The sequence below is a fragment of the Haliotis cracherodii genome, unplaced genomic scaffold (genome assembly GCF_022045235.1).
Source record: "Haliotis cracherodii isolate W230 unplaced genomic scaffold, xgHalCrac1.p SCAF_3, whole genome shotgun sequence".
Taxonomy (NCBI): Eukaryota; Metazoa; Mollusca; class Gastropoda; order Lepetellida; family Haliotidae; genus Haliotis; species Haliotis cracherodii.
Window position 1 is genome coordinate 74,939,136 of NW_027266286.1, and position 27,249 is coordinate 74,966,384.

Sequence of the window (27,249 nt, forward strand, 5' to 3'; positions counted from 1 at the left end):
CATGGACTGCAGAGCCTTACCCCAGAGATCTGTGAAGATATGGTAGACTAACATATAGTCTCTGAAATGAACATATCGTACATAAAAAAACAGTTGTTCAGTTATCTTAATAAAAATATAATAAAAAGGAGCCCAGTGACTCTCTTCATTTTCAGATACTGCAGTGATCTAGACTTGACAAACATTATAGACTTGCATGGGCTGTATTTGATATATATTTGTATCAGGGTCTGTAAGACAGACTAAAGATATGGGTGAAATTAGGTATTCAGCATCCCATGCTTGCTGTAAGAGGTGACTGTGCTTGTCGTAAGAGATGACTAATGGGGTCGGGTGGTCAGGCTCGCTGACTTGGTTGATGCATGTCATCGTATCCCAGTCGGGTATATCGATGCTCATAATGCCAATCATTGGATTGTCTGGTCCAGACACGATTATTTACAGACCGCCGTCACATAGGTGGAATATTGCCGGGTGCAGCGTTAAACAACCAACCAACTTTACCCAGAAGCCCCTTGTGTTGTTAATCCCTGCCACAAAGTGGGAGCGGGATCTGGGCGGCACTGTCCATCCGCCGTGGTCAGGTGCACAACACAGAATCCCTAAATCCTAAATCCTATATAATACCACGTGGCATACCTTTCGGGTTTCTATTTTTTTCTAAACTTTTCCGCTTGCGCATACTACATGTTTATACAAAATCATACAGTGAGTTTTTATTTTTTTCCCAGTCGGAGCAAGTAATATCAGAAAAAGCCAGTCAGCAATGTTCCAGCACATCAAGGCAGCCTGGACATACCTGGAACAGCCAGACCATGGGCTGAAATCATGTGCCACAAGAACCACACTGTCGGGTAGAGACATGCAATCAACCAGGTCGCGGTCTGACCGCCCCATAACACAAGTCAGATCTCACGACAAGCTTAGGCTGATGGGGACCTTGTTTAATCTCGATTCTCCCTTGGGACACCTCACTTGCTTAATCATGTCAACTCTTCTCACGTAGACTTGACTTACTAGACACAAAATCTGACCTCTCAAGTATGGAGGTAACATGGCAGTTTTCAACTTTGAAATGTGCTGTGTTTGACCATCTGATATTTTAAGTCGCCTCTTACGACATAGGTTGCTTGGCGCCTATTCTGAAAGGGGTCCCTGCGAAGTGACAGACAATACTGTAGACATGGTCAGTTGATATACATTTATTACATGAATGATAAAAGAATGACATACATCCTACGTCACAGGACAATGTGAAGTAAGCAGAATGACTGTTTTAGACACTTGCACACACCGTGCAGCTCGATGCATGCGACAACAATGGAACATGATTAATCCTACACAAACCTTTTACTTTACTTTCTACAAGGCTTAACAGAACAAAAGAAGATGTGGTTTACCTAATTCCATAACGTGTCCTCATGGGGTCCTACAACACAGGTCTTAAAGAGGCCCTTATTGTTTAGTCATCAGCTACAGCAATGTATTTATTCTTCAGTAAATGCAGTCAATTGTTTGACATTTTCCTCAGTGATGCATTAGTAGGAGAAGACCTATAGCAGTAAATCAAGCGATAGTTTGACAGATTACTTCATGATGCGTTATTGAGGACGTAGTTGTAACTAGGAACTTGTGGATTACAAAGTGATCAGAGAGTTGATTGGATCATATGGTGAGTAGCTGCTGACATTCTTTTATTTCTTTATATGACATCCAGTAAAAAGATTGAAATCCAAAGTCCAAATGTATACTGATTTATCCTAGTATGTGCTGTACGAACATTTCACTGCCAAGGGTTAACAGACAATCGCGTAGCTAATGTTTTCTTTAACATGTTTAAGGATGATGGTTGTGAAATGCTGTCATTGCAATAGTCCAGCTGTATCTTGGTGGCCTGTAAACAGGTGAGTCCAGACCACACCATCTCAGTGATAGATAGCATGAGTAACCTTCTTTATAATACCTCAATGTCAGAATGATGAGATTTGATTGGTTCATGTGATCTTGATAAAATATGATGTATCCCGCCTTGGAGGGAAATACATTCTCAGCGGGAGAATAAATCCCTTATATCCCGCCACAAGCAATACAGGCTGCATCTGGATATATGAGAGGCATAATAAATCCCTTATACCCCGCTTCAAAGCAATAGGCTGCACGCTGTTTTCTACAAATTTCGAATTTGTTTTAATTCTTATACAGTGTCATATTAAAACTTGTTGACAAGATAATTTTGTTGTAGCAGCATCACTCAAGGCTTGTGGTATAAAACGCGGGACGCAAAAAAAAACATGTATGAGTGATCGTGATACAACTTACATTGTTGTTTATGCATGATGACAATGAATCAACCAAGTTAGCCTGACAACCCAATCCATTTAGTCATCCTGCAGGACAAGCATAGGATGCTGACGACCTTTTCTAACCTGGAATCCCCTGGGTAACGTGAGCTCGGTAGGAAGGCTTGAAATCAGTCAAACATAGTTCTGTGGCTAGATCATACAAAACTAAGCCTTGTCATAAATCCCCAGATCTTTTCTAGCCAAAAAGAATTCCAATGACCAATTGGTTACCATGACAACTTGACTGGTTGGTTTATGTTCACATATGATGATAAGAAGTGTTTTAATCTTGCTGCTTGCACTGTGGTCACCAGGGATCCTGGATGTAAAACTCTCTTCTGACAAGCACTTCCCAGTCAGCAACAGCAGTGTACGCCACACTACAAGGGAGTTGGGTTCAAAGCCACTTTCAACAATGTTTCAGTTACATATCGTGTCAGCTTGTTGTGGGTGATCAGGTCTTAGTTCCCCACCTTGGTGGAAACCACGGCATGGTCATGGTGGTGACAGACCTGAAAACCTAATCAGACCCAGGCTTATCTTGCTGGAAACCTAAAGGACTTTAACAGCGAACTGCGGCACTGAGACGACGTGGCACCACACATTGTGAACTGATGAAGATGTTGAAGCAAAGTCTGTAAAACTAGTAAATAATGTCCCGCCTGTACATGCACATTTCATCCACTAGTAAATGATGTCCCGCCGATGCTGAAGTTCTCCGTATCGTTTCTGTAACTCGCGTTCTCTCTCCGTCTGTCTCTGAACGTCTTCTGTCAAGGACTGAAACAGACAATCAACATCCAGATATAACAGGTTGTAACTGATACTCAACATCCAGTTGTAACAGGTTGTAACTGACACTCAATGTCCAGATATAACAGGTTGTAACTGATACTGAACATCCAGTTGTAACAGGTTGTAACTGACGCTCAATGTCCAGTTGTAACAGGTTGTAACTGACACTCAATGTCCAGTTGTAACAGGTTGTAACTGACACTTAATGTCCAGTTGTAACAGGCTTTAAGTGACACTCAACATCCAGTTGTAACAGGTTGTAACTGACACTCAGTGTCCAGTTGTAACAGGTTGTAACTGACACTCAATGTCCAGTTGTAACAGGTTGTAACTGACACTCAATGTCCAGTTGTAACAAGCTGTAACTGACACTCAACATCCAGTTGTAACAGGTTGTAACTGACATTCAATGTCCAGTTGTAACAGGTTGTAACTGACACTCAATGTCCAGTTGTAACAGGTTGTAACTGACACTTAATGTCCAGTTGTAACATGTTGTAACTGACACTTAATGTCCAGTTGTAACAGGTTGTAACTGACACTTCATGTCCAGTTGTAACAGGTTGTAACTGACACTCAATGTCCAGTTGTAACATGTTGTAACTGACACTTAATGTCCAGTTGTAACAGGTTGTAACTGACACTTCATGTCCAGTTGTAACAGGTTGTAACTGACACTCAATGTCCAGTTGTAACAGGTTGTAACTGACACTTAAGATCAAGTTGTAACTACAGAGAGTTATGAACACATTCCCCACATCATAAATTTACTAGTGAATGAATACAGTTCTTGCCCAGGTTTTAGTAATATTCCTGCAATAATATGGTTGGGACAATAGAAATGGGCTTCACAGAGTTTACATATGTTGGGAATCTAACCGAGGCCTATGGTGCGACAACCACTACATTACCCCACCACCAACGATAGGCTTCACAAAGTACAAGAAGAAAACAGAGCAGCTCCTCATGTACTGTGAGAAAAGTAGTCTATCCCTTGTGTCATCCAACAGGTTTAAAGTGAGTGCATATGACTGTCGGCATTCTAGAAGTTGGTGAGTAAATAAGAAAACAGACAACTTTAGGGATAACAAATTCTGGTTGACTGCATTTAATGCATTTTAATGTAAGAATCTACATCTAAACATCGCTAAATGCAATAAGCCAGAAGTTGTTATCCCTAAAGTTGTAGGTGTTCTTATGAGTCTGGTTTACCCAGTCCTGTCCCAGCTGGAGACACCACATATGTGCTTCACCATGCTCTATATGGAAAAGAAAATATAGCCAATAAGTATACCCTAAAGACAGACTGAAACTTTACCTCCATGCGTTTAGGAATGGCTCCAATCTCATGTTGTCGGAGGTTTTCGAATGTTTTCAGTTCAACAAATGTCTGTTCAATCTGCTCGTACACGTCGTGCAGCTGCTTCACCAGGGCTTGTGACCGCGACTGCAACAACACCACATACCTCAAACAGTTGCCCCATTCTCTACAACATCTTTCCCATACAGATGTTTTACTGGGCTTTTGTCCCCTTGGCCCTACAGTTCTGTACAAGTCTCCTCCAGTGTGATGCCTGGGCCATAATGGTCACAGGTTGTGCATCACTTCGACTTTTCAGTATCAATAGCATTTTATAATTCCTACTATTTCAAATAATTCTACTGATGATTTCTAAAGAGTAAAGAAATTAGTCAGCATAACCCCACTTGAGTCCAGTCGGTCCAGTCAGTCCGGTCTGTCCGGTCGGTCCGGTCGGTCCAGTCGGTTCGGTCTGTCCGATCTGTCTGGTCTGTCCAGTCTGTCTAGTCGGTCCGGTCTGTCCAGGCAGTCCAGTCAGTCCAGTCAGTACTCACCTGGTAGCCTCCCAGCAATATCTTCAGCTTCTTCTCCAGCTTGGCTGCCTGTTTGGCATCTTTTGTCATGTGTCCTCTGTTAGCCTGCAGACAAAGTCACATCTACATACACATGGGAGGGTGGTGTGGAATGGGTTTAACACTGCAGTCAAGGTTATTGCATGTGTGCGGTGTTTGTGTGAGAGTGTGCATGTGAGTAGTGTTTTTCTCTGCTTTCGGCATTCTTACAGCCACATCAGTGATCAGTGTGTGGACCACATGAAAGGTGGAATACAACATAATGCACCAAATCTTTACTACCAAGGAAACACTAGACTTAACAAAACTGAAGCTACAGAAACTCTCAGGAGTCAAAGTTCTCGAACACAGTCATCCATACCTATACCCTCTGCAACCATTGTTGCTTAACACTGAACACAGGACACGGCCACCATGGCTTTATAGCTATTCACCCATACATATATACCCTCTGCAACCATTGTTGCTGAACTCTGTACACAGGACACGGCCACCATGGCTTTATAGCTATTCACCCATACATATATACCCTCTGCAACCATTGTTGCTTAACTCTGTACACAGGACATGGCCACCATGGCTTTATAGCTATTCACCCATACATATATACCCTCTGCAACCATTGTTGCTGAACTCTGTACACAGGACACGGCCACCATGGCTTTATAGCTATTCACCCAGACATATATACCCTCTGCAACCATTGTTGCTGAACTCTGTACACAGGACACGGCCACACTGGCTTTATAGCTATTCACCCAGACATATATACCCTCTGCAACCATTGTTGCTGAACTCTGTACACAGGACACAGCCACACTGGCTTTATAGCTATTCACCCAGACATATATACCCTCTGCAACCATTGTTGCTGAACTCTGTACACAGGACACGGCCACACTGGCTTTATAGCTATTCACCCATACATATATACCCTCTGCAACCATTGTTGCTGAACTCTGTACACAGGACACGTCCACCATGGCTTTATAGCTATTCACCCAGACATATATACCCTCTGCAACCATTGTTGCTGAACTCTGTACACAGGACACGGCCACACTGGCTTTAAAGCTATTCACCCAGACATATATACCCTCTGCAACCATTGTTGCTGAACACTGTACACAGGACACGTCCACCATGGCTATACAACTTGACCTGAAGGCCCTGCCCACCTACCTCCAGCCTCTTGTCGAGTGAGTCAATCCTGTCCTTCTTGCTGGCCAGGTTGGCCCTTGTGTAGCGGCCCTGGGAGGGCAGGAAGAGGACCTGGGAGTAGCACTCGTCCCACACCTGGGAGAACGCCTCGAGAGACAACTCCCCGTGACCCATCCCTTCCTTTACCACCTCCATTTCCTGCTTCAGCATCGCTCGTGCCTGAAACGATGCAATACTCTCAATAAGTGTTATCCAATATGTATCAACACTCTCACATAAGTGTTATCCAATATGTATCAACACTCTCACATAAGTGTTATCCAATACGTATCAACACTCTCAGATAAGTGTTATCCAATACGTATCATAATACTTGCATGTGCTCTTATCTGTGGTGCATAAGCCATCTTTTTAACAGACGTGAAGGCCAAATACCTGGCACACTGATGATTCACAGTTGGAAGAATCAAGTACACCGCAATGTATGTAAATATTTACGTTTTCAAGACTTATTTTCACTACTAATTAGTGTTTGGCGTAACAGTTTGATACTTTTATCATGAATGACGAAGTAAAAAATCGCAATCCACAGATGCACTGGTGCATCGTCCCCCTGTAACTCACATCATGCAGGTCCTCCTCGGAGAAGTTGTCGTAAGGGTGCTGCTCTAGGAACGCCAGGTGCTGGGCCTGGTTGACGATGCCCTTCTGGCTGGGGACAGGTTTCTTCGAGCCGGGGGTGATGCCCAGCTGGGCCAGGGTGGGGCTGTACACTGCATCGTAGTGGACCATTGTGATCATCTCTCGTTTGATCAGCTCCTCCGCCTGTGAGGGAGTCAGTGGTTAAGCAGGTATACTGCATGTAATAACTTTGACATAAACTACTGTGGTTCCAAGTTGATGTTTCACTCATTAGTTTCATACCAGTAACCAGTTTGTTTGTTTGTTTGTTTGTTGTTTAACCCTGCACTCAGCAATATTCCAGCTATATGACGGCGGTCTGTAAATAAACAAGTCTGGACCAGACAATCCAGTGATTGACACCATGAGGATCGATCCACGGAATTGGGATACGATGACATGCATCAACCAAGTCAACGAGTCTGACCACCTGATTCTGTTAGTCGCCTTTTACGACAAGCATAGTCCCCTTTCATGGCAAGCATGGGTTGCTGAAGACCTATTCTACCCTGGATCTTCACGGGTCTTGAAAACAAATACAGTTGGTTTGTCTCTGCCACAGTAGATTCAATACCCCCGGCAATGTAACTTCAATACCCCTGGCACTGTAGATTCAATACCTCTGGCACACTATATTCAATACCTCTGGCACACTAGATTCAATACCCCTGGCACAGTAGCAGACCAATCAGAAATCAGGATCCCTGCATGTTATGTCACAACAGTCACTGACGGTGATTACAATGTATCAAGTATGTGACCCACCTTCTGTAATTCACTAAGAGGTGGATCCCCTGGACCGACCACTCTCAAGATGCTGGAGTTGACATCAGTGGGTCTTGGCAGGTCCCTCTGCACGGACTGCGACCTCAGTTTGAGTTCTTCAAGACGTCGCTGTTGAATCTCTAGCTCGGTTTGGTTGTCGATGTCTGCTTGGTCCTCAACATGACTGTCCATCGCCGATGATTCCTCGCCACCCTGCAGTTCATCCTCTGGGACAACGATCTCGTAGTCATTCTTCGGCGCCGGTAGTCCAGCCAGGCCTCGTCTCAACTGTTCCTTCATATCTCGCTAAAGCAGAACATCATTAGAACAGCGTTAGCACAGGCAAGAGTCTTGGCATCAATAGTGTTTGTTTGTTTGTTGTTTAATGTTGCATTCAGCAATATTCCAGCCATATGACAGCAGTCTGTAAACAATCGAGACTGGACCAGACAATCTAGTGATTGACATCATGAGCATCGATCTACGCAATTGGGATACGATGACATGCATCAAACCAAGTCAGCTCATATCATGAATGACTAGTTATACATCAGTTAAACATGCATCAACCAAGTCAGCTCATATCATGAATGACTAGTTATACATCAGTTAAACATGCATCAAACCAAGTCAGCTCATATCATGAATGACTAGTTATACATCAGTTAAACATGCATCAAACCAAGTCAGCTCATATCATGAATGACTAGTTATACATCAGTTAAACATGCATCAAACCAAGTCAGCTCATATCATGAATGACTAGTTATACATCAGTTAAACATGCATCAAACCAAGTCAGCTCATATCATGAATGACTAGTTATACATCAGTTAAACATGCATCAACCAAGTCAGCTCATATCATGAATGACTAGTTATACATCAGTTAAACATGCATCAACCAAGTCAGCTCATATCATGAATGACTAGTTATACATCAGTTAAACATGCATCAACCAAGTCAGCTCATATCATGAATGACTAGTCATACATCAGTTAAACATGCATCAACCAAGTCAGCTCATATCATGAATGACTAGTTATACATCAGTTAAACATGCATCAAACCAAGTCAGATCATATCATGAATGACTAGCTATACATCAGTTAAACATGCATCAAACCAAGTCAGCTCATATCATGAATGACTAGTTATACATCAGTTAAACATGCATCAAACCAAGTCAGCTCATATCATGAATGACTAGCTATATATCAGTTACACATGCATCAACCAAGTCAGCGAGTCTGACAACCCAATCCCGTTGGTCGCCCCTTACAACGAGCATGGATTGCTAAAGACCGAATGTTACCCTGATCTTCACAGGGTAGTTATCAGTAGTGAGTGAGGAAGTGATAATGTATGGTTCTGCAGTCAGCAATGTTTCAGCTCTGTCACAGCCTGTGTGATATAAACTAGTGGTTGACAGCATGAGTACTGAACCATGCCGTCTACGTACGGTGACACAGCCAAGCTGCTGACTGTGTCCACCCTGTCATGGTTCAGTCAGGTCACATGCCAGGCATGGCAGCATGGAGCTAGGGACCTGAAGGAATACAGAATGTGCTCTAACTATTAGCTTAATCCTACATTAGAGTTTGGCATCCGCACATAGTTATGAAAGTATGCATGGTACGTGTGTCAGTACCTGGTAGAATTTGTCGTACTGAGCAGTTTCCTCCTCGTCCAGCTGGTTAATGTTCAGTCTGTCCCTCATCGGTGTGCCCTGGGGGGTGGCCCGGGGGGTTAGGCCTGTCCTTGGGGTGATACCTGGTTATCAGAAATATAATCTTACAATGTGAGTGAGTATGATTTTACGCCTCATTTAACAAAATTTCAACACTATCATGGTGGGGGACACCAGAAATGGGCTTCACACATTGTCTTACAAAAACTTGGGGGCGACATACATAGATATCCAATATCATGGGTGGGGTACTGGGGATATATTCCCCGTGGGTGGAGTACTGGGGATATATTCCCTATGGATGGAGTACTGGGGATATATTCCCCGTGGGTGGAGTACTGGGGATATATTCCCTATGGGTGGGGTACTGGGGATATATTCCCCGTGGGTGGAGTACTGGGGATATATTCCCTATGGGTGGAGTACTGGGGACATATTCTGCCCCAGGGGCAGAGACTACCTGCAGCACTTACCCCCTTCCCCCACCTGCCCGGGGGTCCTGAAGGGTGTACCAAGGACGGTGTTGGGTGTCTGGGATGTCTGGTGTTTGGGGGTGATGCCGCTGAAGTCACTGTTGTGTATGGGGGTGTTGAGTCCCCCCTTCAGTGGAGTGTCCACGTTGGTCAGCGCCATGATGTTCTGGGCTTCCTGCAAGACAGCAACATGATGTATAGCAGAGGGAAGTATCACTGACTTGATGGAGTCATGATGTATAGCAGAGGGAAGCATATCAGAAGGTGGAGAGGGGTGGAGGGGAGTGTCACTGACTTGATGGAGTCATGATGTATAGCAGAGGGAAGCATATCAGAAGGTGGAGAGGGGTGGAGGGGAGTGTCACTGACTTGATGGAGTCATGATGTATAGCAGAGGGAAGCATATCAGAAGGTGGAGAGGGGTGGAGGGGAGTGTCACTGACTTGATGGAGTCATGAAGTATAGCAGAGGGGAGTGTCACTGACTTGATGGAGTCATGAAGTACAGCAGAAGGAAGCATATCACAAGGTGTGGAGGGGAGTGCCAGAAGAGTTGCAGGAGTGATGTTTTGATGTCTAGCTTGGGTGTGTGACGGAACTTTGACAGCAGTCAGTTATGTGTATTAGGAGATAGAGAATGTCAAAATAGATTGGGAAAGTGTAACCATTGCAGAAAGTAAACCTACGTATGCAGATATACTGACATAATTGAATTGTTAGTAATGCTACTCCCTTACGTCAACAAATATTTGGTATTCAAATTAAAAGCACATCTAGCACAAAAAGGTCTCAAGTGAAGGAAAAAACTCTTTCTTCACAAATTGATCACGATGTTAAGACAATAGTAAGCCAAAGTTAAAGTTTGGGAGGAACAACAGATTTAATGCTAAAATCACTAAGGATTATTGCTTCACAAGTATGCTTTTGTTGTTTTACATCTTCACTTACCTGTAATATTGTGTCTTGAGCAGCAGGTGTGCGAGGAGTCCGGAGATTGACAGCGTTGGGAGTAGCATTGTAGTCCTGCAGGAGTCCCCTGGAGGCACTGTCCCCCCTCGAGGCTTCCTCCGCCTGCTGCCGAGCATACTCACTGGCCTGGCCCACCTTCACCACCTGCACACAGAATCAAACCCATCTAGAACACCGAACAGCTGAACGCATTACCCACTGGCCCACCTTCACCATCTGCACACAGAATCAAACCCATCTAGAACACCGAACAGATGAACGCATTACCCACTGGCCCACCTTCACCATCTGCACACAGAATCAAACCCATCTAAAACACTGAACAGCTGAATGCATTACCCACTGGCCCACCTTCACCACCTGCACACAGAATCAAACCCATCTAAAACACTGAACAGCTGAACGCATTACCCACTGGCCCACCTTCACCACCTGCACACAGAATCAAACCCATCTAAAACACTGAACAGCTGAACGCATTACCCACTGGCCCACATTCACCACCTGCACACAGAATCAAACCCATCTAGAACACCGAACAGGTGAACGCATTACCCACCTGCCAACCTGCACACAGAATCAAACCCATCTAGAACACCGAATAGGTGAACGCATTACACACCGGCCCACCTTCACACAGAATCAAACCCATCTAGAACACCGAATAGGTGAAGGCATAACCCACCTGCCAACCTTACCCACCTGCACACAGAATCAAACCCATCTAGAACACCGAACAGGTAAATGCATTACTCACCTGCCAACCTTCCCCACCTGCACACAGAATCAAACCCATCTAAAACACTGAACAGCTAAACGCTTTACCCACTGTCTCACATTCACCACCTGCATACAGAATCAAACCCATCTAGAACACCGAACAGATGAACGCATTACCCACTGGCCCACCTTCACCACCTGCACACAGAATCAAACCCATCTAGAACACCGAACAGATGAACGCATTACCCACTGGCCCACCTTCAACACCTGCACACAGAAGCAAACCCATCTAGAACACTGAACAGATGAACGCATTACCCACTGGCTCACCTTCACCACCTGCACACAGAATCAAACCCATCTAGAACACCGAACAGGTGTACGCATTACCCACTGGCACGCCTTCCCCACCTGCACACAGAATCAAACCCATCTAGAACACTGAACAGGTGAACGCATTACCCACCTGCCAACCTTCCCCACCTGCACACAGAATCAAACCCATCTAGAACACCGAATAGGTGAACGCATTACCCACCTGCCAACCTGCACACAGAATCAAACCCATCTAGAACAACAAATAGGTGAACGCATTACACACCGGCTCACCTTCACACAGAATCAAACCCATCTAGAACACTGAACAGGTGAACGCATTACCCACCTGCCAACCTTCCCCACCTTCACACAGAATCAAACCCTTTTGAACACCGAACAGGTGAACGCATTACTCACCGGCCAACCTTCACACAGAATCAAACCCATCTAGAACACCGAACAGGTGAATGCATTACCCACCTGCCAACCTTCCCCACCTGCACACAGAATCAAACCCATCTAGAACACCGAACAGGTGAACGCATTACCCACCTGCCAACCTGCACACAGAATCAAACCCATCTAGAACAACGAATAGGTGAACGCATTACACACAGGCCCACCTTCACACAGAATCAAACCCATCTAGAACACCGAACAGATGAACCCATTACACACCGGCCAACATTCACCACCTGCACACAGAATCAAACCCATCTAGAACACCGAATAGGTGAACGCATTACCCACCTGCCAACCTGCACACAGAATCAAACCCATCTAGAACAACGAATAGGTGAACGCATTACACACCGGCTCACCTTCACACAGAATCAAACCCATCTAGAACACTGAACAGGTGAACGCATTACCCACCTGCCAACCTTCCCCACCTTCACACAGAATCAAACCCTTTTGAACACCGAACAGATGAACGCATTACCCACCTGCCATCCTTCCCCACCTGCACACAGAATCAAACCCATGTAGAACACCGAATAGGTGAACGCATTACCCACCTGCCAACCTTACCCACCTGCACACAGAATCAAACCCATCTAGAACACCGAATAGGTGAACGCATTACCCACCTGCCAACCTTCCCCACCTGCACACAGAATCACACCAATCTAAAACACTGAACAGGTGAACGCATTACCCACCTGCCAACCTTCCCCATCAGCACACAGAATCAAACCCATCTAGAACACTCAACAGGTGAACGCATTACCCACCTACCAACCTTCACACAGAATTAAACCCATCTAGAACAACGAATAGGTGAACGCATTACACACCGGCCCACCTGCACACAGAAGCAAACCCATCTAGAACACTGAACAGCTGAACGCATTACCCACAGGCCAACCTTCACACAGAATCAAACCCATCTAGAACACTGAACAGCTGAACGCATTACTCACCGGCCCACCTTCACACAGAATCAAACCCATCTAGAACACCGAACAGGTGAACGCATTACCCACCTGCCAACCTTCACCACCTGCACACAGAATCAAACCCATCTAGAACACCGAACAGGTGAACGCATTACCCACCTGCCAACCTGCACACAGAATCAAACCCATCTAGAACAACGAATAGGTGAACGCATTACACACCGGCCCACCTTCACACAGAATCAAACCCATCTAGAACACCGAATAGGTGAAGGCATAACCCACCTGCCAACCTTACCCACCTGCACACAGAATCAAACCCATCTAGAACACCGAACAGGTAAATGCATTACTCACCTGCCAACCTTCCCCACCTGCACACAGAATCAAACCCATCTAGAACACTGAGCAGGTGAACGCATTACCCACCTGCCAACCTTCACACAGAAGCAAACCCATCTAGAACACTGAACAGGTGAACGCATTACACACCTGCCAACCTTCACCACCTGCACACAGAATCAAACCCATCTAGAACACCGAATAGGTGAACGCATTACCCACCTGCCAACCTTCCCCACCTGCACACAGAATCAAACCCATCTAGAACACTGAACAGCTGAACGCATTACCCACCTGCCAACCTTCCCCATCAGCACACAGAATCAAACCCATCTAGAACACCGAACAGGTGAACGCATTACCCACCTGCCAACCTGCACACAGAATCAAACCCATCTAGAACACCGAACAGGTGAACGCATTACATACCTGCCAACCTTCACCACCTGCACACAGAATCAAACCCATCTAGAACATCGAACAGGTGAACGCATTACCCACCTGCCAACCTTCCCCACCTGCACACAGAATCAAACCCATCTAGAACACTGAACAGGTGAACGCATTACCCACCTGCCAACCTGCACACAGAATCAAACCCATCTAGAACAATGAATAGGTGAACGCATTACACACCGGCCCACCTTCACACAGAAGCAAACCCATCTAGAACACTGAACAGCTGAACGCATTACCCACAGGCCCACCTTCACACAGAATCAAACCCATCTAGAACACCGAACAGGTGAACGCATTACTCACCGGCCCACCTTCACACAGAATCTAACCAATCTAGGACACCGAACAGGTGAATGCATTACCCACCTGCCAACCTTCCCCACCTGCACACAGAATCAAACCCATCTAGAACACTGAACAGGTGAACGCATTACCCACCTGCCAACCTGCACACAGAATCAAACCCATCTAGAACAATGAATAGGTGAACGCATTACACACCGGCCCACCTTCACACAGAAGCAAACCCATCTAGAACACTGAACAGCTGAACGCATTACCCACAGGCCCACCTTCACACAGAATCAAACCCATCTAGAACACCGAACAGGTGAACGCATTACTCACCTGCCCACCTTCACACAGAATCAAACCCATCTAGGACACCGAACAGGTGAATGCATTACCCACCTGCCAACCTTCCCCACCTACACACAGAATCAAACCCATCTAGAACACCGAACAGGTGAACGCATTACCCACCTGCCAACCTGCACACAGAATCAAACCCATCTAGAACAACGAATAGGTGAACGCATTACACACCGGCCCACCTTCACACAGAATCAAACCCATCTAGAACACCGAATAGGTGAACGCATTACCCACCTGCCAACCTTCCCCACCTGCACACAGAATCAAACCCATTTAGAACACCGAACAGGTGAATGCATTACCCACCTGCCATCCTTCCCCACCTGCACACAGAATCAAACCCATCTAGAACACTGAACAGGTGAACGCATTACCCACCTGCCAACCTTCCCCACCTGCACACAGAATCAAACCCATCTAGAACAACGAATAGGTGAACGCATTACACACCGACCCACCTTCACACAGAATCAAACCCATCTAGAACACCGAATAGGTGAACGCATTGCCCACCTGCCAACCTTCCCCACCTGCACACAGAATCAAACCCATCTAGAACACCGAACAGGTGAACGCATTACCCACCTGCCAACCTTCCCCACCTGCACACAGAATCAAACCCATCTATAACACCAGACAGATGAACACTTTAACCACTGGCCCACCTTCACCACCAGCACACAGAATCAAATAAATTTTACAATAAATTGTATATCTATATGTATAAATATTTATCCTATCTCACAGTACATGCAGTATGCATTTCCACTTCTTTCTCGATCCTTGTGTGGAAACAATCCTAAAACAACGCACCCCAACACATCCCCCATATCCATGGCTACCATCAACAACAATAGGCTGTGCCCTGGCCTGTTTCCTGCCTAATTGATCACATGACATCCCCAGCTTACCCATTCTCTTTCTAATCGCCTTGTGTGGAGTCGTTGTTTGAGTTTGAACAGACTATATTTTTGTTTAAGGAAAGAAGGGCAAACGCACACCGTGAGACCGGATAAGTTTTAAAAATTTCAGTCAATTTACTACAATAAAAGGTACCAAGAAAACTATACTGACCTCTTCAAGTTCAGCGTCCGAGATCTGGGGTGCGGGGAGCACCAACTTGCTCCTTTTCTTCACAGGCTCCGTAAAGCTGGAACAATATGGCAATTTTATCATCCCCGCTGGTTACATCTAAGCCAAGCCATATCTCCTAGGAGTTATCCTACACTGATGTAGCATCAGGCCACTGTGACCTTTATATCACAAACAAGGGACATCACTGATCTTTCGGCCACTGAAGCTGGTGAGCTGTACGTTCACACACAAGACGTTGGTTAGAACTGTTTACAAACTTAGTAAAATCTAAATATTTGTATACTCATCCTGCATTACTCCTTAATGCATTCACTGCTTACTTACGACAACTAGAAGGACAGCGCTGCGAAGGTCCTGGGTGAAGAAATAAAGTTGCTGTTCTCAAGGCCCTCGCAAACCTCGAAGTACCACGTTCAAGTCCCAATCAGGTGGGTGGATCTTGGCCTTCTGATCCTCAAGCCTGAATGAGCATAATATGGCCTGTAGTTCCGTGACCTTAATCACATTGTGATTTTCCGGAAACGGCCAACACTAAGATAATTGCAGCCAATTACGTAGTAATGGTGCTACCTTCCAAGTGTTTTTGGGTACGCAATGTAGGGGGTATTCCTCTAGGAATTGTGACGCAATCGTAGGGTCTTGATTCTTTTCTTCCCTGTAAAAAGTCTCAAGTGATCCCCACTTGTCATCGTCGTCTCTGGGAGAGTAACGATGAACTAAAAGCTATAGCTTTGTTGCCCGTGTCAAAATAACCCTTCACACTTAAACGTTTTTTAAAGACGAACCATGCATGCAGACGTTGGGTGAGGCAATTTTCTGTTGAGGGTGGATGAGTAGGTTGGACCACTGTGAGAGGGGTAGTGAATCGTTTTCGGCTAGAATTTTCCGATCTTGACGAACTACCCTCTCGCCGGTTACCAGGGTGCGACCAAAGGAGAGATTGAGATACCTTGTCTCCTTGATCCCCTGTATCACCTTGGGAAGTAAAAGTGGTGGCAGAAAAGTGTAAGTTTTTGCCCTTCCCAAGTGATACTGAACTCGTCCACCACCCAAGTCTGCGGATCCGGCAACGGGGAGATATACGCCATGAGTTGGTGGCCTAGGCAAGTAATACACAAGTCAAATTGAATTGGTCGCAGTTGTAAGCAGCCCATGCTAGTTAACTCCTGTGCCGAGGTGATTAACCCTAGCGAAGTGTGTGTGGTCGGTGTGGAGTAGATGACAAAAGAAGTAGAAACTTGTGCTATCTGTCCCTCGGTACAGATAGGATATCCTGGTCTGTCTTGAACAGGTCTCCTATGAACTGAAGTCAATAGGAAGGAGAATACTCCCGACTTCGCCTCGTTGATTGTCTATCCGAATTATTGACATGTGTATTGACAGTAGATCGCCCTCCATCTATGACTCGAACCAAGTGTTCGTCAAGTGTAGATAGTTATTGGCTTCATTACTCCTGTAAATAGCCATAAGTGTTACTGACATGTGAAATGGGAAATACTACCATTGGTAGTGAACCCCAATGAACTGGACCTGAAAAGTCTACGGTTGGGATGGATAGTCGAGACTGATCAAGAATCAAACATTCGTTGAACACAGAGAGATTGTGGATCATTCTCATCTTGTCTGGGTCCTTCATGAGTACCAGGTAGGTGTGAGGATAAAACCCCGGTGTAGAGACTGGGTTGTGAACCCACTCTACAGCTCTTCTTACCAACAGTATGTCTATGTTGGATTTTCTTAATCAAACTGTGGTCAACGGTGGGGTTATCTCTACCCGTATACGGACACCATGATATAGTGCGATAAGTACGAAATCGTCCTTGAAACTTGTCTCTGGTCTTCCCTGAGAAACGCGCGTCTAGGCTTATAATTCCCTGACTTGCCAGCCCGCTTGGACTTTCCAAGCTTTTTGGGAACTTGACGTGCGTGTCTGTGATCTGTTCATTGAACAGGGGAGTAGATGACCAAGGTTGACGTTATAGACTGCCCTTGAAACCAGAATCTCAGTTGGAAATGCTATAAAGTCTTGGGTTTAACGCTTTGGAGCGCTTGGGTAGCAGTCAGACGCTGCGCTCGACGCAGGTCTATGCTGGATATGTTGGAACAGCGCTAAGCTGATCGTGCGTCGCTTGCGTAATAGAAGTGCTTGGGTTGTAGTCAAGTGCTGCGCTCGGCGCAGATAAATCAGACACAAAGCTCAAAGGTATTGACAGGATCAAGGCTTGTGTCTAATCTACCCCCATCATAGCATCTTGATACGCTGGTGCTGTCGCTGACGTCACAGATTAACATACATGTATCTGGAAGTGTCCAGCGGCTGAAAAAATAGGAGCAGTTACGATACTCACAAAATCGTCCGGTATTGTTGATTTCGGTGAATGGTGTACTTCTGCAGTCACAGGCGTCATAATACCTGCCGATAATAACGGTTGGGTGGTAATGACCGAACCATGTCATTCGCTATTCTGCGATAGTGACATTCCTCTCGTCTCACAACGGAATAACTGCAAAATATGATTGTGAGTAATCTGCTTTTATATAGTAAACTCGTTGGATTAGAGATTTACACAAAAATTACATTTTGAATTTTGGCGAGCACATCTACGTGCATGCCTAGGACCGTGGATAAAGATCTTTGGGCGATTATTCCACGACAATATGTACACCACGCAAACATAAGTTACGCAATTAAACCATTTAAGAAATGGTACTGGAAGAATGCCGTAGAATTGAACAGTAAACTATCGGTAAAAATAGGAATTGCAAGGGTATACAATATTTTTATATACGCAATTCAATGTAAACCAAGGCTATTTACGTTAGAGTGAGTTGGGTTTAACGCCGCTTTTAGCAGTATTCCAGATACATCACGGTGTTATTTACATTAGAGATTGGAGAGCACACCTGCGCGCAAACCAACCAACGTGGATGATAATCTTTGTAAGGTTTTTCCCACGACAATTAGTACAATGCTCAAAGGTATGTTATGCAATTAAACCCTTGTTGATGAGACAATACTGGAAGAGTCCCGAAGAATTTGAACACTAATCTATCGGCAAAATTATGAGTTGCAAGGGTAAAAAATATATTTTTTTTGCGCAACTCAATGTAAACCAAAGGTATTTATATTTTCATTTAGGGTTTGGAGAGCACATCTGCGTACAGACCAAACAACGAGGATGATAATCTTTGTAAGATTTTTCCCACGACAATTAGTACCACGCTCAATCATAAGTTACACAATTACGCCATTGTTGATGAGGCGGTAGTGGAAGAATGCCATAGACTTGAACAATAATCTATCAGCAAAACTACGAGTTGCAAGAGTATACAATAGTTCATATACGCAACTCAATGTAAACCAAAAATACCAACAAAAACTATTTAATCGAATAAACATAGGTACGCAATAAAAGAATTGTTAATGAAGCGGGACTGGAAGAAAGCCGTAGATTTGATATTAATCTATCGGCAACCATATTTTTAACAAGTTGAAAAAGTATACAATAATTTGAGTATACGCAACTCACTGTTACGCCAAAGCTAGTAGTATTTAAGAACATAAGAATATGTTATACATACGTAGCTGAGAATTGTAAACAATATGACTACCTTGGCAGGCAAACGATTGTAACACAATTCAAAATGGCGGTGAACAACAATATTTTGGCGGGAAAAAAGACAAGAGTCTTTTCACGCCTAATTAATTCACATAAAACTACACAACATGGTGAAAGTAATATGAAAAGAATACATCACCCATCGCAGATCAATTTTTAAGATTGTAGACAAACTGAAGGTCTAAAATTAATCCAAAAGGAGAGCTCCCCTGGGACACGTCCTAGCTGTGCTGCGATAAGCAGTGATGTGGAGATGACCTTAGGTGTCATCAAGGTCACAGGACAGCGACGGAAGGCCATTGATTGGGACTTGAGAACAACAACTTTATTTCTTCACCCAGGACCTTCGCAGCGCTGTCCTCCTAGTTGTCGTAAGTAAGCAGTGAATGCATTAAGGAGTAATGCAGGATAAGTAAAAAAATTGACAAAGTAGGAAGAACAATTGGGGATAATGAATACAATCTCCTGTGCTGATATATTTGACATCAAAGACACAAGGGTGGGGTTCTCAATGTACAATCATGAAGGGGCAACTGCACCTGGAAGTCTTGCTGAAACTAACTGAAACAGTGCACGTTGTCTTACACCGCACTAGTCTGGCTGCATCTCCATCACAGTCGTCTCCAGTGTGGATTAAGTCGCTGTCCTATACCATGTCCTATAATTAGAGCTGAACCTCGAAGTGTGGATAAAGCCGGTGTCCTATACCATGTCCTATAATAAGAGCTGAACCTCGAAGTGTGGATTAAGCAGGTGTCCTATACCATGTGCTATATGAGAGCTGAACCTTGAAGTGTGGATTAAGCCGGTGTCCTATACCATGTCCTATAATAAGAGCTGAACCTCGAAGTGTGGATTAAGTCTCTGTCCGATACCATGTCCTATAATAAGAGCTGAACCTCGAAGTGTGGATTAAGCCGCTGTCCTATAATAAGAGCTGAACCTCGAAGTGTGGATTAAGCCGGTGTCCTATACCATGTCCTATAATTAGAGCTGAACCTCGAAGTGTGGATTAAGCCGGAGTCCTATACCATGTCCTATAATAAGAGCTGAACCTCGAAGTGTGGATTAAGTCTCTGTCCGATACCATGTCCTATAATAAGAGCTGAACCTCGAAGTGTGGATTAAGCCGCTGTCCTATAATAAGAGCTGAACCTCGAAGTGTGGATGAAGCCGCTGTCCTACATCATGTCCTATATTAAGAGGCTGAACCTTGTCTAGGTGTGGATGAAGCCATTATCCAATCCCACGTCCCATGTTATACCTGTCTATAAACCCTGATATTGTTAACACTTGATAACATGAATAACACTGACGTACTTTGTTTGGGCAGCAATGGCTCCAGGAAGGTCGTTCTCCTTCCGCTTCTTCTGTCTCTGCTTGTCCTTCTTTCTATCTCTCTGGAGTGAGGGAAGGAAAAGATACGGTGTTAGCTCACACGTCCTTACAAGTCTTACCTGACTAACACTCGACCCAATGATGAATTCCGTTTTTATCCATTTTCACAAAAATTCAGAATAAAATCTTGTTTTTCCCAGATTATTTGAAATAAGCTAAAGTGTCCCACCTCCTCCTTGGTGCTGCGGAGTTCCCCGTCCAGGTTCTGCTGCCGCAGCTTCTTGTAGTTGGGGTCCAGGGGATTGTAGTGCTCCTCCGACGTGTCGTAAAACCCTGCACAATACAGGGGATGTTAGTGTTGGGACCACACACTTGTAGGGATGGGTATTGGTGGCTTAATGTGTATCACAATATTTTACAATGTACAAGGCCGTATATCATGACATATTTTCTAATTTTAAATTTTGAATTCTGTAGCAAGTTGAAACACCAGCATATGAATTGAAGTTCATAAATGGAACAAAACAAGATGCTGGTACAACATAATGTTTACTCATTCAATAATTATGTACAGATGCACGTTCGGAATGCATGCTCTTCGGCAAGTGTATAAACACACAATGCAAATCGCTGTTTGAAATCACCTGACATGCCAAGCATTATAGAGTGATGCTGTGATAGGTACTGGGGAAAGAGTGAACCTCAATTTACTGATATACAGGCAACATCGTGCACCCTTAAACAGCGGTGTTATGTGATTTTTTACTTCTCAATGCAAGTATTGATCACAGTCACTCACTAAGTTAAAAAAATTGATTCTTACCTTAACTGTTCGCTTTTATAACTGCTACACCAAACACTCACTAGCTATGAAACCGTAAATACTTGCATCCACTGCACGATTCTTGACACTGCCAACCGTAAATTGGTGGTGTGCAAGGTATATTCATGACATGACCATCCTGTCTATGAAAAAGACGGCTCCTGCACAATTGACAAGAGCACATGCATCTTTTTGCGATGGTCCTTACATCTAAAAAATTTTTCTTTTTCTGAACTAATTGCCTACGAGAAATGAGAAGTAATTTAATGAGCCAGTGACAAGTGAGCATTACCAGAAGCTGGTTTCTTCTCAAATGGAATCTCAGCATTGTAGTCAACACCCCTCTTCTTTCTCTTCTTCTGTTTCGCACTGAAACACGGACACAAGAACACGTTCATTCTCATCCCAACTGGCCTTCATCTTCTCAAGCTAATACTGAATCAAACGTCAAACTTTTGAATCAGCCAAACTAAAAAGGTAAAAATATCAATATTTTTCAAGTTGACCAGTTGTGTTACCATGGTTACCAAACATAATAATAAAAGGAAGTACCCATGGTAACTTTGTTCCACTTCCACAAACAGGGTGCTTCTTAATAATAAGTTAACACAGGCCACAGTTTGACCCAGTATCTGAAATAACTGCCTGCCCGACTTCCCGTGGCTGGTAACTTTTCTGTGGGGCTTCATGAAATTTTCCTCCACCTGTCCAACTGGCAGATAATATTAAGACTACTTACATATTCTGTTTTATTTTAACTCCTCGTAGATTCTCAAGTAATTGTTTGCATTATTTCAACTGAACCAAGATGCTATTGGTCTCTTTTCGCGACGTCGGAATGCGGGCAGGTATCTTTGAAGATGAGCAGGCAACATTTATGGGTCACCTGCCCGACTGTCTTGTTGGGTTTTATAATGACTTCAAATGCTGGTTTGACCTATCCTACCAACTTACTCAATGCCAGCTGCCCTGAGCTCCCTCCTCTTCTGTAGTGCCGCCAGTCTCCTGAAAGAGAGGTAAAATGGGGCTTCATCTCACATACAATATTACTGCACTTACATAGCGACATGTATGGACATATGTGTGGCTACTTGTACTAATTTTATAGTGCTAGCCCACTGTTCCAGTTTAACATGAATTCCCCACTCAGACACAGTGTACTGACTCCGAGCCGACCAGTCCTTGTTTTAGCCTCTTAAAGCCGAGCACCAGGCAGCGTAACAACAAGTACCATCTTTTAACATCTTTTGGTGTGACACATATAATGGTGTAACTGAATGACCCCCGTCAACAAACATAAAACAATCTGAAGCTTGGTCATCCAAACACATTTTGCTAATATTGTTGGTTCTGGGAACTTTGACATTTTCTCATATACAGAGAGTATTTTAATCTAGGTACCCCATTAATCATAAACTGCCTCTGTATTTTGTAAACTTTCAACCTCCACTACCCAGCATGACGATTGTAATTAGTGACAGTGATGAAGCATCCTTCTGGCCAGATGTAAGTCCTGCTTGCCTCAGTTGCCAAGGTGCTATGTTCCAGCCATCTCACTGGTGCTCACATATAGTTGTCTCCCCTGTGGAGAGAAGAGAGCATGAGATGTGTCTGTGTCCGTGGCACGTACCTGGCTTCCTCCAGCTGTTTCTCCCTGGCCTTCCGCTTGGCCTTCTTGCCCTGCGTGTTGGCCAGCCTGGCGCGGGCCTCGGACAACATCTCCAGCTCTGAAACACACAAATACAGCTTCACACCTGCTGCAAGACTTTGTGACACCTTCAGGGTTAGAAACAGTTTTAGACCAATAGTCCTTATAATGATAACATATAGCAAAACCCTTAAAATGGGCAAATTTCTACTAGTCCTTAGGATACCTTTACTATTGGGCAGTTTGGTAAGGACTATAGGACTAGGGCCAATTTCTAACGCTGACTTTCCAATCATGGATAATTTGTTCAGAGTGTATCAATCCTTAGGCTAATTTTTTTCAAATGAACCTTAATGTCCGAGGTTTAACAGATTATCTTAAAAATGGGGATTCCAGGTGGAAATAGGCCAACAGCAATGGATACTTGTCATGCGAAACGACCAAATGTATTCAGTGAATTCTATCAGCCTTGGTGAATTTCTCCTGCAAATGATTCTTCTTAAGATATTTTGGCATAGATCATCATCCAAATAAAAACTCTTAAAAGCTAACCCTTGGATCATGTCTGCACTTTTAGTTGGAGGGGATGTTTTCATGAGTACCGACAAAGAGGAGTCCTGAGGAGGTGATATGTGAGAAGAGGTGTGAGAATAGGGGGTGAGATGGTGAGTTGAGGTGTGATGGTGAGGTTTGTTTGTTGCTTAACACCACTCTCAGCACTATTCCAGCTATATAAATGTGGTCTGTAAATAATCGAGTCTGGACCAGACAATCCAATGACTGATTTCATGAGCATCATTCCCTGACCTGCCAATCCTGTAAGTTGCCTCTTATGACAAGCATAATTGCCCCTTACAACAAGCATAGGTTGCTGAAGACCTGTCCAAACCTGGATCTTCACGGGTGGGCTAGGGAGATGTGACGGTGAAGTGGTGAAAATGTAAGGTGGTGAGATGGTACCCAACAAGATGAGTCAGTTCCCATGTACTAGTGATGGAGATATATGCCTCTATTGAAAGAAGGGTGTAATTCCAACCTGACAGAAAACAAAGCAATGGTGGTGAATACAATAATAGAATGGATCAGTATGGATCATCGAAAGCTCATCTTCAAAAACTCGTTTTTTTAATGAAGGACACAATATCCTTCCTCAGTAGCCATTGTCACCATCCAATCATCTAGTTCATCAAACAATACCAGCAACATGTTCTGGCCCACTAGCAATCTCACCATCCTCGTCCATGTCAACGGGGTCAGGTCGCGCTGGTTTTGTTTCTGGGTTGGGGTCAATTTCTCCCGGTTTGAGTTTTCTTGGATCATCCTCAGAATCATCTCGGTTCTGTGCTTTGTCCCTAGAGAGAAGGAGCATCCGCATCAACAGCACTCCGCTCTGATAGCAACAACTCAACACACAGTCAATAATAAAATAATAAATGGATTTTATTAAGTGTAATAACCAAAGCCTATACTCATCACTTGTGTTTTACTTGACTCACTCACACTTATACAATCCTTTACGTGTTACTAGTACCTATTTTCTACAGCGCTTATTCACTGGGGTAGACACCTTTGAACATATCCAGCTGGTCCACATCTTCCAGAGGCAAGAGAGAGTTAACTGACTATAAAAGTCCAGTTTCCACCCTTGCCGAACTAGGCTGGTATTATGGAGTTAGATTTTGGCTTGACCAACGAGTCTATGCATAGCATGTGCACCGCCAACTCGTTGTCAGCTGATATTTTCCAAATCTTTTAATGTTTTTAATCAAGGTGCTCGCGTGATCTGATGCATTTCGTGATGAAAGACCCATTTTATCACAATATAGATCTTGATTATCGATCAGATCGTCCTGACTTGGCGCCACCATTTTGTGTGAAACAAACGCAAGTGATGCGAGAGGTGGAATCTGATTGGTCCATAGGAGAGGCTTAGAAGGGACATAACTGGTAATAGCCAACAATCAATACTTGAGAACCTTCACTAGTTTCTGATGAGTGGTGGTGCCTAACCCTGTCATGACAACTTACAGGAGAAACTCATAGTGTTCCAGACATTGAGCAGCGGTTCTGCCAATGATGGGTGCGATGGTTCTCCACTGTGTGGGCATCAGCTTGGCCAGATGGAGAAGTTTTTCTTCCTCCTCCCGACTCCACTCTGTCTTCTTGATGCTTGGGTCAAGCCACTCGTACCTTAAACACCAGACCAGTGCTTATAACCATGTGGAAATATAGAAATAATGCAAATGTTCAGGTGAATAAGGTTTAATACTAGTCCTGGATGTACTGATATATTAACAAAAAACTTTAGATTTCAGATGAGTCAACAAGTTTCATCATAGCTATCGGAAGTATTTTTCATAAAATACTTAATAATTACTTCATAATTAATCATTAAATTTTATCAACTCTTTTGACAAGAATGTGAGACTGCTGACCTATTTATTCCAGCAATTGCAACAGGGGTCTTATAAATATGATCACAGTAATTGAAATATGATAGATAGTTAGTGCATGATCATTATAAACACCAACCATCGAGCCTTGCACTGCTTTGCTGACTTCCTGTGCAGGAGGGATGCAATTCTAGCCCACTGGTTTTTGCCATATTTCATAACAGCTGCCTTGAGAATTTCATCCTGTTAAAAAAATATGCAAAATAATGTCAAAAATACTTGTGTTTGCGAAAGAATCTAAACTTACATCAATACATGATGATCAAGTTATTTCATTATGTTCATAACAACAAAATACTGATTTAGCCTGTTTAGAGCAATAATCTACATGATCATGTACCTGTATATTAACATGATTAATGTATGTTAAACACTCTGAACGACGAAACACTACCAACAAACTTTTTATTTGGGGCATATTTCTGAACAAACTATTCATTTAAAACACATTGACATTTCAAACAGCAAATAATTCTGCAGTGCTCCTACTGGCTGCCAATGTACAGATTGCTTAAATATTTCTTGATATTAACAGGATCAAGGACAACTTCTTCAACAAAATTCAGTAGAATTTAATAGAAATTCAACTGCGCCAGGCAGGGTAACAACAAGCATGTGAATAAGCACAGCTCAGCACTCTTTAATTCAATCACTGTATTTATCAATGTTTATTACGATCTTACAATTTTCGCCATTTTGCATGCAATGATCATTGTGATGGCACTGGTGAGGGTGATATGTATATTTACTCTCAGTATGAATTGAAGAATTTGTGGAGGAATGAATACAAACACGACTTCCAGTATTTGTACAGTAATCAATTATCATCATACCTGACTTCTGTTGATTTACTATAATAAGAATATTGGTGTTGCACTTGGTTTACCAATCAATATCCGACAAAGCCTACGGAAACGTTTTCCTCACGAATAGCAATTGGGTGCATCGGTAAACCACCCTAGGTCTCGCAAATATAGGCCTAAACAAACGCAGAATTTCATTTTCAAAACATGTAAAGTAGTTAATTGTGACGGTAATATCATACCTCTGTGTTTCTCCAAACACCCCCCTTGATCATAATACGCGGCATCTTGATATTGTGTAGGTAACTTCACTTTAACTGACTAAACACTTGCAGCAAAATAATGCTTCTTCCACCGGAAGTGCCTGAATAAAGGTCTCTCGCGAAGTCTCGCGGAATAACACTCGAATCCGGATAGATGAACCGGGAAAAAGTCTCGTCGATGTTTTCGTCCAAATCGTTGGAAGAATATCTGTCATGTTGACTGACCTCAGTTGAGATGTTTCTAAAATGTTATTTCTAATTAGAACTCGAATGAAAATTTATTCTATTTATATTAGTCGATTTTGGGTGAGACAAGTGTTCTGATGGCCTCTTATAGGCATTGCAGAGTTGCGTCCCTTAGTCAGCTGTACGGCTTTCGTACTTTATACGTCGTTCGAGTTCGGTACCAACCATTATCTTCGTGTAAATCAACGTAAGAGAAAAATCATAACAAATGCAAATGTTTTGTTGGACAATGCAGGAATACGACCAGTAATATAAACAGGTGTAGTTGTTCTTAACGATATGCACACCTTCCCGTACCGCCAACGTGAAAGAGGGCT

General features: G+C 43.7%; 1 protein-coding gene across 1 annotated transcript; it reads right to left on the reverse strand.

Annotated features, from left to right (window-relative positions):
* Positions 1 to 2,275: 2,275 nt before the first annotated feature.
* On the reverse strand, positions 2,276 to 26,780 carry LOC139474417 (cell division cycle 5-like protein). The gene is made up of 19 exons (XM_071257430.1): positions 26,666 to 26,780; positions 25,700 to 25,803; positions 25,196 to 25,357; positions 24,398 to 24,519; positions 23,150 to 23,246; positions 22,474 to 22,524; positions 21,812 to 21,888; positions 20,926 to 21,029; positions 20,679 to 20,758; positions 15,718 to 15,793; positions 10,727 to 10,891; positions 9,780 to 9,954; positions 9,268 to 9,389; positions 7,617 to 7,922; positions 6,795 to 6,995; positions 6,192 to 6,389; positions 4,992 to 5,075; positions 4,456 to 4,584; positions 2,276 to 3,122 (listed from the first exon to the last, which is right to left on the reverse strand). Exons 1-19 carry the CDS (start codon positions 26,708 to 26,710, stop codon positions 3,027 to 3,029), a joined length of 2,394 nt encoding a protein of 797 aa, XP_071113531.1. The 5' UTR covers positions 26,711 to 26,780; the 3' UTR covers positions 2,276 to 3,026.
* Positions 26,781 to 27,249: the final 469 nt, after the last annotated feature.

Coding starts and splice junctions, on each gene's coding strand:
- LOC139474417 (XM_071257430.1), bottom strand. CDS start 26,710: ATGCCGCGTATTATGATCAAGGGGGGTGTTTGGAGAAACACAGAG. Junction 25,804..26,665: donor GTGTTTGGAGAAACACAGAG/GTATGATATTAC, acceptor TTTTTTTAACAG/GATGAAATTCTCAAGGCAGC. Junction 7,923..9,267: donor AGTACGACAAATTCTACCAG/GTACTGACACAC, acceptor GTTCTGCTTTAG/CGAGATATGAAGGAACAGTT.